At 49.0% G+C, this 17,656-nt stretch overlaps 1 protein-coding gene across 3 annotated transcripts in view; it reads right to left on the bottom strand.

Annotated features, from left to right (window-relative positions):
- Nucleotides 1-3,404: 3,404 nt before the first annotated feature.
- Nucleotides 3,405-17,656, bottom strand: part of PARP11 (poly(ADP-ribose) polymerase family member 11) — a 71,573-nt gene continuing 57,321 nt past the window's right edge. For 2 of the 3 annotated variants that reach the window (XM_029597313.1, XM_029597311.1), the window contains exon 8: nucleotides 12,062-12,488. In XM_029597313.1, the coding sequence (XP_029453173.1) occupies nucleotides 12,172-12,488 (317 nt within the window). In that variant the 3' untranslated portion in view covers nucleotides 12,062-12,171. Of the gene's footprint in view, nucleotides 4,040-12,061; nucleotides 12,489-17,656 lie in introns of those variants that run through there. The other variant, XM_029597314.1, reaches the window with a different exon arrangement.

The raw sequence follows: 17,656 nt of genomic DNA, 5'->3' as shown, positions 1-17,656 counted from the left end.
ACGCTAAAATGAGGTCTCCATAAATTAGAAATGAACCCTTCTCATACTTTTATATAGCAGGATCTTTATCATTTTGCGATATACATGGCTCACCAGCAGGTAGATACTCATACATGTGGCACTCAGTGCAAGACGGGATAACCCCCTTCTTGCTGTTGGACTTCTGTCTGCATCTTCATTTTATTAAGTTGCTATAGTTTTAAAGCTGAATATTAGGGATGTGCATACGTTTTCAACAAAATAGACAATGGCAATGAAATTGTCTATTTTGTCTTGTTTCAAGAGCACCAGGAAATGGAAAAAAAAAAGATGAAATTTCATAAAAATTAGTATTTTGTGTTAGAACGCACTAACGGGACTTAGTGTGCAGTAACTTCCAGTTACTGCACACTAACTCCAAAATTAGGAAACCCAAAATAAATACCCCTGAACCATTTTAAAAATGAAATCAGATAACAACCCGAAACATGCTTACTGAATATGGAGTAGGTATGGCTCTCAATTTAAAGGGGTTTAAATGAACTGATGTATTTTAAAATCTAAGGTTTTTAGTTTGACAACTAGGTGACTTTAGTTTGTGAATGAGCAGCAAGAAGAATAAAATTAGTGAATCACTAAAATCAAGATTAATAGTATATTACCTTACCCCTGTTTCCTCCCCCCCACCTTCCCTGCTACCCAGTTCGCCTATCAGTTCTTTGTAAAGCCCAATTGGCTACTTTATGTTACATGGAAACCGATGTGATGTTATCCTAACGAATGTCGGTATACAAAAATTTGCAAATAAATAAATAATAAATAAATTATTCAAAATTGCCAATTGACTGCTATTTTGGAGATTTTCCTCTTAACTAGGGGGGGGGGGGGGGGAGGGGGAATCTATTTAAGAGAAGAAAAAAAAAAGCCTTAGGTGGATGGGACTCCAACAAGTAACAAGCTGCTCAGTAAACTGTATTCTCACCTTTTCAGATCAAGTAAGTGACCTTTACCATGTCACAATTTTAATACAAACAAACACTAACTCACAAAATCAGCTCAAAGCCTATTACCTCTAAACTCTCACAACTCTTAAAAGAGAATTTATACAATCTCGCTAAATTATCTCAAAGTCTCTCTATCTCTCTCCAGGCTTTCACAATCCTCAACAGTGGCAAACAAGTGCTAACTTGCACAAGCTCACAAAATTAACCCAAAGCTCTATTTCTAAACACACGCAATTCTTAACACTTGCAAGGAAACACTAGCCTCAAAGACTAACACACAAACGTAGCCAGGAATAATTTAACCCAACAAGTTCTGCTTCCCACCAGCAGACAGAGGTTCTGCAGTCAGCACTCCCTCTGCCCCTGTACAAGTCCTGGGCAGAATCCGCCCTCTTTGCCCCTTCAAACCTGCTTTTAACAACCTTTGAAATGCTTGCATGCAACTCATCTATGACCTGAAGGCTCTAGGGGTAGTGCACTGCCAGATACTCAGGTAGGAGCCCAAAAGCATGGAGTGACCTGGATTGAATCTTGGTGAGGGAGCGCCATCTGGTGGTTTAGTAGCCCCACAGCAACACCGGCTAATGCCAAAACCTACAGAAACTGGAAATTAACTGATGCATTTTTGAAATTTTTCTACTGCATTTTACACATTAAATCCATCATTTTCATTGCTGTACAAGTCTGCACAGATCCTCATTCATGCACATTAAGCATGGACTATGCCCCAATTTCGTCTGCCAGGGCCCCATATTATCAATGCAGGCAAGCCATTTTTCAGGAAGACTATGACAGGATAATCCTTTGGAACAGCTGATGGGCATTTTGATGTCCCTAGTGAGTGTATCATTAACACAATTACTGAAGCCCCTACAGCAGCTCCGTCCGGTCCCCTGAAACGTCTTTGACTTGTCTGGTCATGCCACACATTCTGGTAACCACCACCACAAACGTAAATCTCGTGTCGTACAGGGTCCACGCTGGCGCGAACTGCGCGTGGGTAACGTGCAGACTCCTCAGAGGGAACAACTTTCTCGTCAGCACAGGAAGGAGAATAATATTCGATGAGAAACCCTGCACGGCCTGTGCTGGGGGGGCAGCTTTCCTTTTAACCAGTTTTGCTGGGAACAAGTGGCTGGGCAGATTGGATCTTGTATCGTTTGTGCGGCTCAGGCTACAGAGGTCCGCAGGCCCAGTTCAATAACTCTAAAGCACAAATCAATCTGACAGGTGGACCCTGGGGCTTTATCCAGTGAGAGGATGCAAGGGTTTGAAGCCTGTTTAGGTGAAAAGTGCTTTGGGACGGGATTAAACCGTCATGGCTGGGGGTTATGAGACAGGAGGAGCATCTCCGGCCTTACTTACACATGACGAGGCACGGTGCAGGAACACGCTACTAACTTTCATCTCCTCACTTTCTAAAATCCACCTGGCATCAGGGCTCGCTTTGAGGCTTGCATTCAGTCTCTGTAGGATTACATCTTCTTGTATTCCACAATAAAGCTACTGAACGGGTTTGGGCTTTCTTGATGTGCACAGGGAAATGCGAGGTGTATCCTAGTCCTGTAAACAGGAAGGAGGAGTACCGGGGGGGGGGGTGAGACAAGGGCCACGAGCCTGCTCTGACCAGCTCTCTGCTGCTGGGCCAGGACCATACCGAGCCGCCACAGGAAAAGATGATGCAAGCCCCCGCCCTGGCTACTGGTCCCAAATGCTTCCTGCAGGCAGGTTTCAGTGACCGCTGAATATACAATAACTGTGTGACCCTGCTGAAGGCCAGGACGAGGCAGCATGATCATATAAAGCTTCCCTGTTGTTATCACTCGAGTTTTAGTGACCTTACCTTTGGGCGTGTGGTTTCAGCTGCACGACAGTTACAGCCTTACTCAGGCATGGATGTGCCTTCCATAGAAAGCAGCTTTGCACGTATCCCAAAGGTGAACACTACAAAGAATATGGAAAATGCTTGGATTTCCTCACTGCCTCTGGCTGCCGAACTAACAGGGCCACATCACTGACCATTAAAATGCATTTATCGCAAACCAAAACTGTCAGGAACTAGTCACCATTTGAATCATGCGGCACGCTATTAGCATGACTGTCGCAAGATCACCACGTAGACGTGACGTGATGAAACGCCCGTACACCACTGACTCGGGACCTGCAGCTCACGTCTGCCCTGTTTCATGGGTCCAAAGCCAGTTTTTCTTATCCGTTCATCTACTGCAGAAGGAAAATGGCATAGAAAGCGCGGGATGAGTCCTGGAACATGGGTGATAATCCTGCTGGTTGATGGCATAAGCCTTCTTGGGGACTCCCCTGCGATCTCTCTTCAGCCAGTTTGCACTGCAGCAAAAATAAACTTTCTGTAATCTGGCCAGAGCGGGAAAATGTTAACAACACATAGCGCAAGGCAAGCTCTGCATCACAGTGGTCAGCACCAAATCTTTATAAAAGATTCATAAAGTCAGCACTACACACAGAAAGTGCAATGTGCACCGTGGAGACAGAAGTGGGTAAGCGTGTGTACATCATTTAAAAGAATAAAATGTATACAAAGATAGGTTCAAACTGATAATGAATGTTCCCTGTACGTACCCAGACCAGTCCAGACCGTGGGTTATGCCTCCCTGCCAGCAGATGGAGACAGAGAAAAACTTGAAGGGCGCCCTTAGTTAACCTGGTGTGCTCACTGTATCCCTTCAGTCTCTCTCTGTCTCCAGCAGGAGGTGGTGCAAACCTGCAGTTTTACCCTGATTTAGGGTTGAGGCGTAATCCCTTAAAAAAAAAAAAAAAGTATAGCTTTAATTATTTCTTGCTCTCAGGCTCCTACAACGAATCAAGCTTTAAAAAAACAAACAAACAAAAAAATAAAGAAAGAGTCACAATGATTTCAGGAGATCCTCCCAGTGGGTAGTTAGGTTCTTTCAGCCATCCCTCCTGGTAGTAGGTTTGGGAGCCGGGGTTGGTTACCCCATGGGGCTCCTCACAGGTAAGACGCTGACGGTGAAACCGGTGGTCCGGTCCCTCTCCTTCCTTGCGCCCCCGATCGAGTTCTGTTAAAAAAAACAACAAACAAAAACCCACTGAAGCAGCCTGCCGGTTTCTTTTTCTTCACGGCTGCGCTGCGTTTTACTTCTGGGGCTGTCTGGGCGTCAGCAGAGCTTCTCGGGCACCCTGTCTCGCTGCTTCTGCCGGGTTTTTCACACACCTCCCCCCCCCCGAAACCATGCCGCGGCCATCATCCTGTATAGCCTGCGAGGAGTCTGTTTCCAGACTCTCCCGCGCAGGCCTTTGCCTGCAATGTATTTCGGGGGGGAAGGCAGCTCCTTTCAGGATACCAGCAGCTTTACTGAGCCCCGAGGTGCAGTAAAAATTACAGCACCTTGGGAGGTCCGGGCCAATCCATTCCCTCTCAGCGCGGGAGCGGCGACCATTTTTAAGACTTTTGCCAACGCTGAAGCAAGGGCTATGGGGGAAGGGGAGCTCCCTCCCGATCTTTCCCCAGTACATGCAAGCCCTGGGGATATTTATTTATTATTATTATATACCAACATTTGATCTGAGATATCACACTGGTTTACGTTCAGGTACTGTAGGTATTTCTCTATCCCTGGAAGGCTTATAATCTAAGTTTTTGTACCTGAGGCAATGTAGGGTAAAGTGACTTGCCCAAGGTCACAAGGAGCAACAGCAGGACTTGAACCTTGGTCTCCTGGTTCATAGTCCACTGCTCTAACCACTAGGCTATTCCTCCTCCAGGATGTGTTACAGGATGGCCCCGATCCCCTGGAGGGAGAGGGAGCTGGGTCCACAGTTTTTCGTTTGGACTTTGTGCTTCTTATGCACAAAGCCTTTCTGGCTACTCAGCTCAGCAGGGCTCATCCTAGTCCTCTGGCTCAGCCCCCCCGCTAAGCTTGCTAAACATATGGAGAACCCGGCGTCTCTGCGGGTCGCCAAATTACAGGGTTTGTCCATGGCTGGCGCCTCGGCTCCTGCTACTGGCACGGACAGCGGGGCTGCGGACACTTTGGCTACTCCCTTGTCCGCTGCGGGGGCAGAGGAGAACCTGGTGAAGCAGGCCCCCTTAGATGGTGATGACCCTAAAGTGGTCCGCCTGTTTCACAGGTAAGAGCTAGACCCACTAATTCCCTCTGTGTTATCCGAACTTGGGGTGGATTTCCCCCAGGATACTCTTCCACAGGACTCCGGTTTTAGTGGGCTTGCGAGCCCCTGCTAAGGCTTTTCTCTTTCATCCCATGCTCCAACAGCTAATGACTCGGGAGTGGGACGTACCAGATGCCGGATTACGAGTGGGAAGAGCTATAGATAATCTTTATCCCCTGCTAGATGATTCTCTGGAGCTGCTGAAGTCCCCTAAGGTGGACGCATCAGTGTCGGCTGTAACAAAGCAAACTATTCCCGTCGCAGGGGCGGCAGCCCTCAAGGATCTGCAGGATAGAAATCTGGAGGTGCTTCTCAAACGGATTTTCGAAGTGTCAGCTTTGGGAATCCGAGCGGCGGTCTGCAGCAGTTATGAGCTGCGGGCGAGCCTCCGCTGGGTACAACAATTGCTAACTTCCAGAGAGCTACCACCGGGAGAGGCGGAACAGGCCGGGCGCTTGGAAGCGGCGGTGGCGTACGGAGCGGATGCCCTCTATGATCTCCTGCGGACCTCCTCTTGTACTATGTCTTCCGCGGTTTCTGCGCGACGGCTCCTGTGGCTCCGTAACTGGTCGGCAGATGTTTCATCCAAGGCTCAGTTAGGGGCATTGCCGTTCAAAGGAAATTTTCTTTTCGGTGATGATTTGGAGCGGTTGATAAAGTCCCTGGGTGAGAATAAGGTCCACAAGCTCCCAGAGGACTGACCGAAACCTTCCAGAGGGTTTCCTTCCACTCTCTCCATGGGCAGCGGAGGTTCCGGCAGAGAAGAACTCAACCTGCGGTGCAAAGGCAGCCTCCAGGTCGTCAACAATTCTGGAACTCTTCCTTTCGGGAATGCAGAACCACTCGCGAAGCAGGTTCAGCAATGTCCCTTGCCTCCAAATCTTCTCAATGAAATCAGGCAGACCTATCCCTTGGTTCCTCGGGTAGGGGGGCTTTTAGCCTGGTTTCACAAGGCATGGGTCAGAATAACCTCCGATCAGTGGGTCCTAAACATCATCGAACACGGCTACGCTTTGGAATTTGCTCAGCCACTCCAAGACTTCTTTCTGGTTTCCCCCTGCGGTTCACGGACCAAGGCTCAGATCGTTCAGCAAACTCTCGACTGTTTCCTTGCTCTCAGAGCGATAAAGGAGGTGCCCCACGAGGATCGGAAGTTGGGATGCTATTCCATTTACTTTGTGGTCTCCAAAAAGGAGGGCTCCTTCCGGCTTATTCTGGACCTGAAGAAGGTAAATAAAGCCCTCAAGATACCTCACTTCTGTATGGAAACCTTACGTTTCGTAATCGCTGCGGTTCGCAAGGGCGAGTTTCTGGCGTCCCTAGATCTGTTGCAAGCATATACCCATTCATGAAGATCATCAGAAATTTCTTTGATTCATGATTCTAGGCAGATATTTCCAATTCTGCGCACTGCCGTTCGGTCTGGCTACAGCTCCTCGCACTTCTCATTCATCCCTACTTGGACGACTGTCTCATTCGAGCAAAGTCAAGAGACCTCTGCACTCAAGCAGTCAGCACAATGGACACTCTTCTGGAATCGCTGGGATGGGTTGTTAATCAAGCCAAAAGCAACCTCGTACCCTCACAGGCGATGGACTTCCTAGGGGCCCGGATCGACACCAGGCTGAGGGTCTCTTTCACCGGACCGAATGTCCAAGCTACAGGAACAGGTTCGTCGCTTGTTAGCGCTGCTAATCCCCAAAGCCTGGGACTACCTTCAGGTCCTCAGCTCCATGGCGTCCACTCTGGAGATAGTTCCCTGGGCCTTTGCTCATTTGAGACCGTTACAACGAGCATTGCTTTCCCGTTGGGATCCCAAATCGGGGGATTTCCAGTTCCCTCTGCCTCTCACCGATCACACCAGGTCCAGTCTTGGCTGGTGGCTTTGCCCCCACAACCTGACTCGCGGAGTAGACCTCGAGATCCCAGATTGGATCGTGGTGACCACGGATGCCAGCCTCTCTGGGTGGGGAGCGGCCTGTCAATCCCACTCACTTCAGGGTACCTGGTCCATGGAAGAATCCAGTTGGACGATCAATCGCGTGGAAACCAGGGCAGTTCGGTTAGCTTTGCAACACTTCCTCCCATTGTTACACAACTGGGTGGGTCAGAGTCCTCTCCGACAATGCGACGACGGTGGCCTACATCAACTGCCAAGGCGGAACCAAAAGTCAAGCGGTGGCTGAAGAAGCAGAGCAGCTCATGGTTTGGGGAGAAAAGCATCTTGCTCTACTGGCGATGTCACACATCCTGGATCCAACAACATTCAGGTGGATTTTCTCAGTCGGAAGCGGATAGATCCAGGGGAGTGGGAACTGTCGGACCTAGCAATGGACCTCATTGTGCAAAGGTGGGGCACTCCCCACATGGACTTGATGGCGACAAAGGACAATGCCAAGGTTCCTTGTTTCTACAGCCACAGAAGAGATCACGGAGCAGAACTGGGTCGACGAGTTGGTTCTCCCATGGCCGGCCTCAGTTCTCCTGTATGTTTCCACCTTAGCCTCTGGTGGGCAAAGTTCTTTGCAGGATAGAAGTTCATCCAGGAACCGTAATCCTAGTGGCTCCAGAGTGGCCCCAACGTCCATGGTTCGCGGATCTAATCAATCTTGCAGTGAACGGGCTCCTGAGGCTCGGACACCTTCCCAATCTGCTTCGTCAGGGCCCTATATTTTTTGACCAGGCAGATCGCTTTTGTCTAGCGACTTGGCTTTTGAGACGAGGAGATTGAGGAAGAAAGGTTATTCAGAAGAAGTGATTTCTACTCTAGTGCGAGCTTGAAAAACTTCTACATCACTATCCTATGCCAGGGTCTGGCGAGTTTGAGACGTGGTGTCGTGGCCATGGCATTCTCCCCAAGCAGTCTTCGGTGGCTCATATTTTAGCATTTTTGCAGGACGGTTTAGCGAAGGGCTTGTCTTTTAATTCCCTCCGGGTACAAGTGGCAGCCTTGGGTTCCCTGGTAGGTAGCTCCTTGGCATCGTTTGAATCCGCCCATCCGTCCAGTATGTCCCTCCTGGAACCTTAATTTGGTACTTAGAGTCTTGTGTGATCCCCCATTTGAACCTCTTAGAAAGGCAACATTAAAGGATCTCACTTTAAAAATTGTGTTCTTGATCGCTGTATGCTCCGCTCGTAAGATCTCAGAGCTACAAGCCTGTCTTGTAGAGAGCCCTTCTTGAGAATCTCGGAGTTAGGCATGTCTCTTCGCACAGTTCCTTTGTTTTTGCCAAAGGTGGTTTCAAGTTTTCATTCTGTTTGTTTTATGGAGTGGACCTAAGAAGGGTCAGAAAGCTTCTAAATCAACAATTGCCCGATGGTTGAAATAGGCTATTGTTTCCACTTACATTTGCAAAGGTAGCCTATTTCCGAGGGGCTGAAGGCCCATTCCATTCATTGACAGTGGGCTGAGTGCCAGCTGGTAGCCCCCCAAGAAATATGTAAAGCGGCTACCTGGAAGATGCTCCATACATTTGTTTGTCACTACCGTTTGGATGTTCAAACCCCAGATGTCGGTAATTTTGGCAGTGGGGTTCTTCGCGCGGGACTCTCATCGTACCACCCTGTTTAGGGAAGCTATGTTACATCCCACAGTCTGGACTGATCCGGGTACGTACAGGGAAAAGAAAATTGGGTCTTATCTGTTAAGTTTTGTTCCCGTAGTACCATGGATCAGTTCAGACACCCACCCATGAGGGGGTTTCTTTTTGTCGAGTCCACGCTTGTTATGAAACTGACAGTGGACCCTTAGTCCGAGGTAGAGTAGATGTTACTTAAAGGAGAATAAACTCTCTTAGGTCCCTACCGTTGGAAGGCAAGGCTAGATAATCCAACGTTGAACAGTTACTTCGCCACTGGAAGCCCACGGTCCCCCCAGGAGGAGCCTGTAGGGACCCGAGCCGCTTGGACTTAGGAGACTTCTTGAAGACTGAAGATAGGTCTGGATGCAGGCGCCTCCTGCAGGTCATGGAGTCCAGGCCGCTGGCACTTCCAGCAGGTCATAATGCAATCCGGAAGTCGAAGCCAAGGAAAGGTCGGAAGCCAGCCCAGTGGTTGAAGCCAAGAGAAGGGTCGAAAGCCGGTCCAGTGGTCGAAGCCAGGAGAAGGGTCGGAAGCCAGTCCAGTGATCGAAGCCAGAAGAGTTCGTCCAACAATAGGAGAAGCAGGAACTAGGACCAGAAGGTCAACACCACGGAACACAAGAAGCGGAGTCAAGCTACAGGAAACGGGAACTCAGGAACACCACCAACCAGGAGCCAGAATACCAAGGCAAGGTCTGAGGGGCAGACCTTGCCTTTAAATAGTGAACCAGCAGGGGAGTTCCCTGGAAGAAGCTTAAATCAATATCCGGTAGTGGTCCCTTTAAGAATCCTGCTTAGCCGCGCACGCGGCTCTAAGCAGGCTTGGAGGGGGAGGAGTCAGCAGCAGAGAATGTCAGCAGGGATGCGGCCAGGTCTCAGCAGTAGCCATGGCCGCGCGTCGAGCATCGGAGCTGGCTGCCTGCTCCCGCGGGCGCCCTGGGAGCGTCCCGATGCCGCGGGTGAGTGGCTGTCCCCGGTCACGGCGGTCCACGACCGGCGGCCATAACGATGCTCATATTCCTGTTTATTGCAGATAGCTACAGAAGAGGAAGAAACCTACAGTTTGCTTATTCACAAAGTTGACTTTAATACAGTTATTGCTTGATTCGTTGTTATAGTTAATATTTTACTTTCTGCTTTGATATTCTTAAGACTGAAGGGATACAGTGGGCACACCAGGTTAACTAAGGGCGCCCTTCAAGTTTTTCTCTGTCTCCATCTGCTGGAAGGGAAGCATAACCCACAGTCTGGACTGATCCGTGGTACTACAGGAACAAGAATTAACAGGCAAGACCCAATTTTCTTTCAACCATCGAAGAGACTGCCAATTCCCAACTACATAAAATCATATAACTTCTACAGAAACACAGGGCGTCTCTCTCCCGCACCGTAGCAAGGAAAAAAGTTAGCTCCTATGTTGGATCTTTTAATTTCAGGCTGAATCTACTTAGTCTGAGGAACACCCGGATTCTGCTTAACTGCAGGAACAGAAGAGATTACTACTAGGTGCCAGCAGATAGCGAGTAATGGGATTATTAAGTTCCACTTGTGTTCTCCCTGCTCACAGTGATGTCGAGAGAAGGGACACGTCAGCAATAAAGTGCACAGTACTAGAAGTAGGAAAAGCTTAAATACAGCCTCAGCTTTACATCGGAATGTGCAAGGTACAGCTGAAGGTGACTGGGCAAGACGGAGTATAAGGAGAACCTGTGCCCACCCCCCCCCCCACAGGAGGGAAGGATCAGAAGCCGCCATCTCTGCGTACATGGGGCTTGAGGCTGGGGAAGCATGGAGAACACTGAATACCCCGAACGTGAGCGGTCCCTGGCCTGACGCTGCACGGGTGGGGGCGATCAGTGTCAGGCACAGCAGAATAAAAAGCCAGGTTCTGTTTCTACAGACAAGCAATGGGAGGAAATGTGCCAAGCAGCGATACAATACACTGCTCTCGCAAGGGTGGACAATGAAAGCCCCGACTTCCCCTTCCGCCCTCAGCGCTTAAAAAATACACAGCTCCTGCTTCAAACTTAACATTTTGTTAGGAGACGTCATTCTCCTCCTTGGACTGTGACAGGACACAAGGAATGAGACAAAGGGCTGCCACAGTCGGCTTTGTCCCTCAGCTTCTGGCAGGTGCATGGCTTATTTGGGGACCCATGGAAGGCGAGTGAGGGGAGCTCCTAGTGAAAAGTCTGCATGCGCCCAGGTAAAACAAGCATGCGATGTGATTCTGGGGAGATGCTCTGCGTCGCCTTACAGCAGACCTGAACACGGACAAATCCACAGCTCTCACGTGCAGGAGGCTGAAACTTTTCCCTTTTTTTCACCCATGTAAGGGTGGTCCGAGGATTATTACCCCTCCCTCCAGAGCCAGCCACAGCCTCCTGCCTCGTTCTAGCAGCCAGCACTGTAGCAGGCTATCCTCCCCCTCCACAAAACGCTTGCAGCTGGCTGGTGTCTGATCTATATACTCGTGATAATGCCCAGGAGGCAGTCCATGTTGGCAGAAACATTTCTGGACTCCTATGAGCTTCACTAAGAGGTGATGATAATGGCACAAGGTGGCACCTTCCAGCAGCTGCTGCTCCGTCTCCAAGCATGCAGCTCTGTTGGTGTTTCACTGTGCTGAATTTTTATTTTTAGAGAATGCCAGTAGTTTGTTAGGGTGAAGTTGCGGCACCCGCTCTGCTATCTCTTTAACATAGTATTGAGGTGGGATCTGCCATATCCTAATTTGTTTATTTTCAGAAACCGACATAGAAAACAGAGACAAACCACGGGAGCAGTAGGGATTGTTTTATGGTACCAGAGGGTTCCCGAGTCATCAAACATCCCTAGGGCAGGAGCTCACGTGCCACGTCTTCATTCCCGTGCCTGCCAGCTCAGCCTGCTAGCAAAGAGCCAAGTTCTACTCCAACTGTTACTGCAGAGTGAAGGCGGCATTAAAAATAAATCTCACAGCTTTCTGCACTTAGTGGTTATCACCTGATGACCGTTTGGCTTCTCAACATGGACCCCCAGCTTCGGAGCACATCCCTGGCCCAGCTTCCAGGCCCATTTCCCCAGTGCATCAATCAATCGAGTACTTAAAAAAACAAAAAAAAAACCCAAGCCACAAAACGTAACGGCTAGCGAAAGAAGTGAGCAGAGATCATGATGGAGTCATGCACATGCAGTCCGGAGCCGTGGTGCTCTCTTTTTCAATGCAGAGAGAGGTTTCCCCTGCGAGAAAGACACCAAGTACTACCGGACTGCAGTGGTCTGAAGCCAGTCCAAAGGCACAGGTGAACGCGGCCTCTCGCTCTCTCTTTCAACATCTTAATTCAGGTATGTGAGTATTTAGCTGTTTATTGTAACAGCAAGAGTCAGCTTATTCTCCGACAAGGGATCCAACTTTACACAAATATTATTTATCTTAGCACGGCAAGCCCCAACAGCTCTCAAGAAAACTCAATTAGGTATTCTGGATAGATCTGGTTTGCATCGAAAATGACGAAAATGTTGGGATTCCAGGTATTGTCCACGCAGCTGTCGTACAGGTTCACAAAGCTGCCGTCCTTGGAAGGAGGCCTCATGTACTTGCCGTCCCCGTTGATGTAGTCGCCCACCAGCACTCTGGCCAGGAACATGGCCTTGCAGTAGTGAAAGATGCGCCGTTGCTCCACGCTGACCCCGTGGATCTGAAACGTGTCCCCGTGCTTCCCGTCGTTCCGGCAGTAGCGGCTGGAGTACAGGGCGTCTCTCGCAAAATACGTCCCTTGGGCAGGGGGATTGGGAAGGAAGAAAGAAAGACAAGAGTACGGCATTACAACCCAAAAGCGCTGGTGGGCGGGGGGCTCTGCAATGAGATGGAAGTCTCAGCTTCCCAGGGCCGGAAGCGAAGGCGCGGGGGGAGACTCAACTCCTCTCCCAAACCAGGAGGAGAACCCTTTTCAACAGGGCAGACGCAGGCCAGTAGGACGGCTGAGGGAAGCTTGCACTGCTGCTGAAGTGGCACTCGAAGGGGAAGGGTGGGCGAGAGAACGTAAAGGTTGTCCATGTTCACTGTTGTGTTTTTTGTGGCTGCATGGAGTGGGTTTTTATTGCACCCCGCCCTGAACTATGGAAGGGAGGGTAGGAAACCTTTTAAATAAATACATTTTAAAAAGCCTACAGTCGCACAAGTGCAAGCTCTGAGAAGTCAGGCGGGTGAAGTGCTGAACGGGAGAGCTCCTTACAAATGTAAGGGGCGACGGGGGAAGGGCGCATGGCGTGGAGGGAAAGCATGCTGCCCCCCTCCCAGCATGTTCTCAGCGGGCGCCAGGCCGGTGACTCTTCTGTTTTCTGGACATTTAACCAAGCTTCTGCCTCCTTTCTGGACATTCAATGGCATTTCCACACATCAAACCTTGCTTTATGCATGTAAAAGGCTTTGGAACATTGCCTGGGGGTGTGGAGGGGGATGACTGGATATAGAATGGAGTGAGGGGGGAGCAGCCACTCCGGGTGACCTCTGGCTACTCACTTTACCCTCCATTGCCTCTGGGGACAGGGAAATACCTACAGTGCCAGACAAAGTGAAATATATATTTAAAAAAAAAAAAAAGCGAATGCATGGAGGAGATTCCATAGGTAATTTTATGGGCTTTCCGAGGGGGAGGGGACACACGCGTGACATGCGTGTAACTCTGCTTGCTCACGTTTACATGCGCTACCTCCTGGGAAAATGGAAGATGGATGAGTGCCACTGCAAAGGTATTAGGTGCCCTAGGCAAACCTTACAGCCTTGCCCCCAGCCCTCACCACACACAATTAAAAATCATGCACATATAGTAAAGCAGAGTTGCTTACCTGTAACAGGTGTTCTCCAAGGACAGAAAGTTATTAGCCCTCACACATGGGTGATATCATCAGAAGGAGCCAGGCATGGAAAACTTTTGTCAAAGCGTCTAGAAACTTTGACTGGCACACTGAGCATGGCACTATCCACGCTGGGTCCCTCTTCAGTCTCGTAATATAGAATTAAGAAGAAATAAAATAAACTAGGAGAAAACCTAACTCTGTGGGGTGGCGGGCGGGTTTCCAGAGGACTAACATCCTGCTGTCCTAGGAGAACACCTGTTACAGGTAAGTAATTTTGCTTTCTCCTACGACAAGCAGGATGGTAGTCCTCTCAAGTGGGTGAATACCTAACTACGGCCTGTTCCCGAAGCAAGAAGAGCAACAGTCACCTAACCAGGTGTCAATGGGCACAACAACCAGGGTGCTATTGGTAAGAGAGGGAGATAGCCTGAACCCGAATAATGGGCCTGAGGCAGGAAGAGTTGGGTTTTACATCTGAAAGAGATTCTGGAGGACAGACTGGCTGAAATTGCTATCGCATTGGCCAACCCTGTCCAGACAGTAGTGCGAGGCAAAGGTGTGGAGGGAACACCATGTTGCCACCTTGCAGATCTCATCCACGGGAACTGCTCACAAGTGGGCCACCAAAACTGCCATGGCTTGAACAGAGTGAGCCCCGACATGGCCCCCCAGCTGTAGTCCTGCCTGCGCATAGCAGAAAGAGATACAATCCGCCAGCCAGTTGGACAATGTAGATTTTACTTACCTGATAATCTCCTTTTCCTTAGTGTATGCAGATGGACTCAGAACAAGTGGGGTATAGTGTGCTCGGGCTAGCAGTTGGAGACGGATCTGACGTCAGCAGGGGGACATATACCCCCACAGGAAGTGAAGCAACTCAGTAATCTTCCTTGCAAAAGCTGTTATGGATATATGTGTACTGACCGATCAATGAATTAGTGAAACAGGATTCCCCTGACCGATTGATAGTATCCGGAGACCGCCAGCGTTCCCAACCGGAAGATGTCGACACCTGGTGGAGTGGACGTTCTCGTGTAAGAAAATACATGCCTTACCTTGAATTGATGAAACCCCATGTACACTGGCAGCCGGGCGGGATGGTGAGTCCATCTGCATACACTAAGGAAAAGGAGATTATCAGGTAAGTAATCTCAACATTTCCTAGCGTGTAGCAGATGGACTCAGAACAAGTGGGATGTACAAAAGCTACTCCCGGACTGGGTGGGAGGCTGCCTGAGGACCGCGTAGGACTGCCCTCGCAAATGCTGTGTCCTCCCTGGCCTGGACATCCAGACGGTAAAACCTGGAGAAGGTATGGAGGGAGGACCACGTCGCCGCTTTACATATCTCTGCGGGCGACAGCATCCTAGATTCTGCCCAAGAGGCCGCCTGCGCTCTGGTAGAATGAGCCTTGACCTGCAGAGGCGGTGACTTCCCGGCCTCTACATAGGCTGCTCTGATAACTTCTTTGATCCAGTGGGCGATGGTGGGCCGTGAGGCCGCTTCTCCTTGCTTCTTCCTGCTGTGAAGGACGAACAGATGGTCCGTCTTTCGTACTGCTTCTGTCATTTCCAGGTATCTGGGCAGCAATCTGCCGATGTCGAGATGGCGTAGCAAATGCCCTTCTTCTGATTTCTTCAAATCATCCGTGGTTGGCAAGGATATGGTTTGGTTGAGGTGAAATTGTGAGACTACTTTAGGTAAAAAGGAGGGAACCGTGCGAAGATGGATAGCCGCAGGAGTGATTCTGAGAAAGGGATCCCGGCAGGACAGCACTTGTAGCTCTGAGATACGGCGTGCGGAACACACTGCCAGCAAGAACACCATCTTCAAGGTCAATGAACGGAGAGACAGGCCCCGGAGGGGTCTGAAGGTGGATCCCGCGAGGAAATCCAAAACTAGGTTGAGGTTCCACAGGGGCACTGGCCACTTCAGCGGCGGACGAATGTGCTTAACTCCTTTCAGGAAGCGTGAAACATCTGGGTGCATGGCAATGGACTTGCCATCCCTCCTTGGACCGTAACAGGACAGCGCAGCCACCTGAACCTTGATGGAGCTTAGGGAGAGACCCTTCTGAAGTCCATCCTGCAGGAAATCCAGAACAATAGGGATTGTGGCCGCATGTGGATTGGTGCCATGAATGTCGCACCAGGCTTCAAATACTCTCCAGATCCTTATGTAGGTGAGGGATGTGGAAAACATGCGGGCTCGGAGGAGTGTATTGATCACCGGCTCCGAGTAACCTCTTTTCCTCAGTCTAGCCCTCTCAATGGCCAGACCGTAAGAGAGAATTGAGCCGGATCCTCGTGGAGGATGGGACCTTGACATAGCAGGTCCCTGTGAGGTAGAAAGTAGTATTGGAAAACACGTTCAGCGAACGTGCAGGCGCTCCAAACTGCTTTGGAGATGGAAATTACTGAGTTGCTTCACTTCCTGTGGGGATATATGTACCCGTGCTGACGTCAGATCCGTCTCCAACTGCTAGCACGAGCACACTATACCCCACTTGTTCTGAGTCCATCTGCTACACGCTAGGAAATGTCTACTTGGCTACTGCAACTCCCAATTGATTTCTGTCAAAAGAGAGAAAGAGTTGCATAGTTGGTTCAGATGGAAATCCATTACCACCTTCAGCAAGAACTTAGGATGTGAATGCAGGACCACCCTATCGTGAAAGAACTTCATGTAAGGTGGGTATGACATCAAAGCTTGAAGTTCGCTGACTCTGAGCACCGAGGTGACCGGCACTAGGAAGATGATCTTCCAGGTCAAGAACTTTAGGTCACAGGAGCACAGAGGCTCAAAAGGAGCCTTCATAATTTGGGCCAGGACTACTCTGAGGTCCCAGAACACCACAGGAGGGCCTCAGGGGAGGCTTCAGTTGAAACAGACCCCGCATAAAGTGACCCATGATAGGGTATACCGAGAAGGGCACACCATCCTCCTCCTGGTGGTAAGCCCCATTAGCAATAAGATACACCCTGAGTTGGTTTTTAGACCAGACTCCGAGAGGTGTAGCAAGTAGTCCAGCAACTTCTTTTGATACCATATTTCTAGCTTTTGATTCTTACACAGACTATATTATTGATTCTTGGACATCTCCGCAGCCTTTGACACGGTTGATCATCAGATTCTCACCTTTGGACTCAAATCTATAGGTATCTCTGGCACAGTTTTACAGTGGTTTTCTTCATTTCTCACAGATCACACTCAGCAAGTCAATATAGGTAATCACTCTTCTGATCCTTCCACAATTGCTTCAGGTGTTCCTCAGGGTTCTTCATTATCTCCTATTCTTTTCAACATCTATTTGTTACCACTCTGCCGTATTCTATCTTCTTTAAACGTACAGTTCAAAATCTATGCTGATGATTTACAGTTCATGGTTCCATATAATACTTCATGGTCAGACACTCTCTCTTTAGTTTCCTTATATCTAACAACCATTAACACATGGCTATCACACAACCGATTAAAACTAAATCCAGTAAAAACCAAAATTGTTCAACTCACCTCTATCTCAGAATCTTCTATTGGTCCCCCCTCTCATTTTCTCTTCAATGGTACCTCTATTCCAATTTCTAATCATGCAAAAAATGTAGGTGTAACTATCAATACAGACCTAACCATGAAACAACACAATTCAACTTTCTATAAACTACAACTTCTGTTCTTTTGGGATTTCCCTACTATCCTTCAATCTCTTATTTTTTCAGGTCTCGATTACTGCAATTCTCTTTATCTAGGTCTCCACGATAATACCATCCAACCATTACAATTAGCCCAGAATGTGGCAGCACATATCCTATCAGGTACTTCTATTAGAAATCACATCACTCCAATACTTCAGACTTATCATTGGTTACCAATAAAATTTAGAATACAGTACAAAATCCTTACCATTATCCATTTACTTATCCACAACTTTTCTTCCACTTGGCTTTGCTCTCTACTCCGTATTTACAAACTCACTAGACATTTGAGATCGCTAACAAAAAACTTCTTAGACACTCCTTCACCTCAGCAAGCACAATTAGATATCACAAGAAAAAGGGCCTTTTCAGTAGCAGGTCCCATCCTTTG

Source organism: Rhinatrema bivittatum, chromosome 4 (genome assembly GCF_901001135.1).
Source record: "Rhinatrema bivittatum chromosome 4, aRhiBiv1.1, whole genome shotgun sequence".
In the NCBI taxonomy this organism is placed as follows: Eukaryota; Metazoa; Chordata; class Amphibia; order Gymnophiona; family Rhinatrematidae; genus Rhinatrema; species Rhinatrema bivittatum.
The sequence above is the reverse complement of the archived record's forward strand: the minus strand, read 5'-3'. Positions and strand labels throughout refer to the sequence as shown.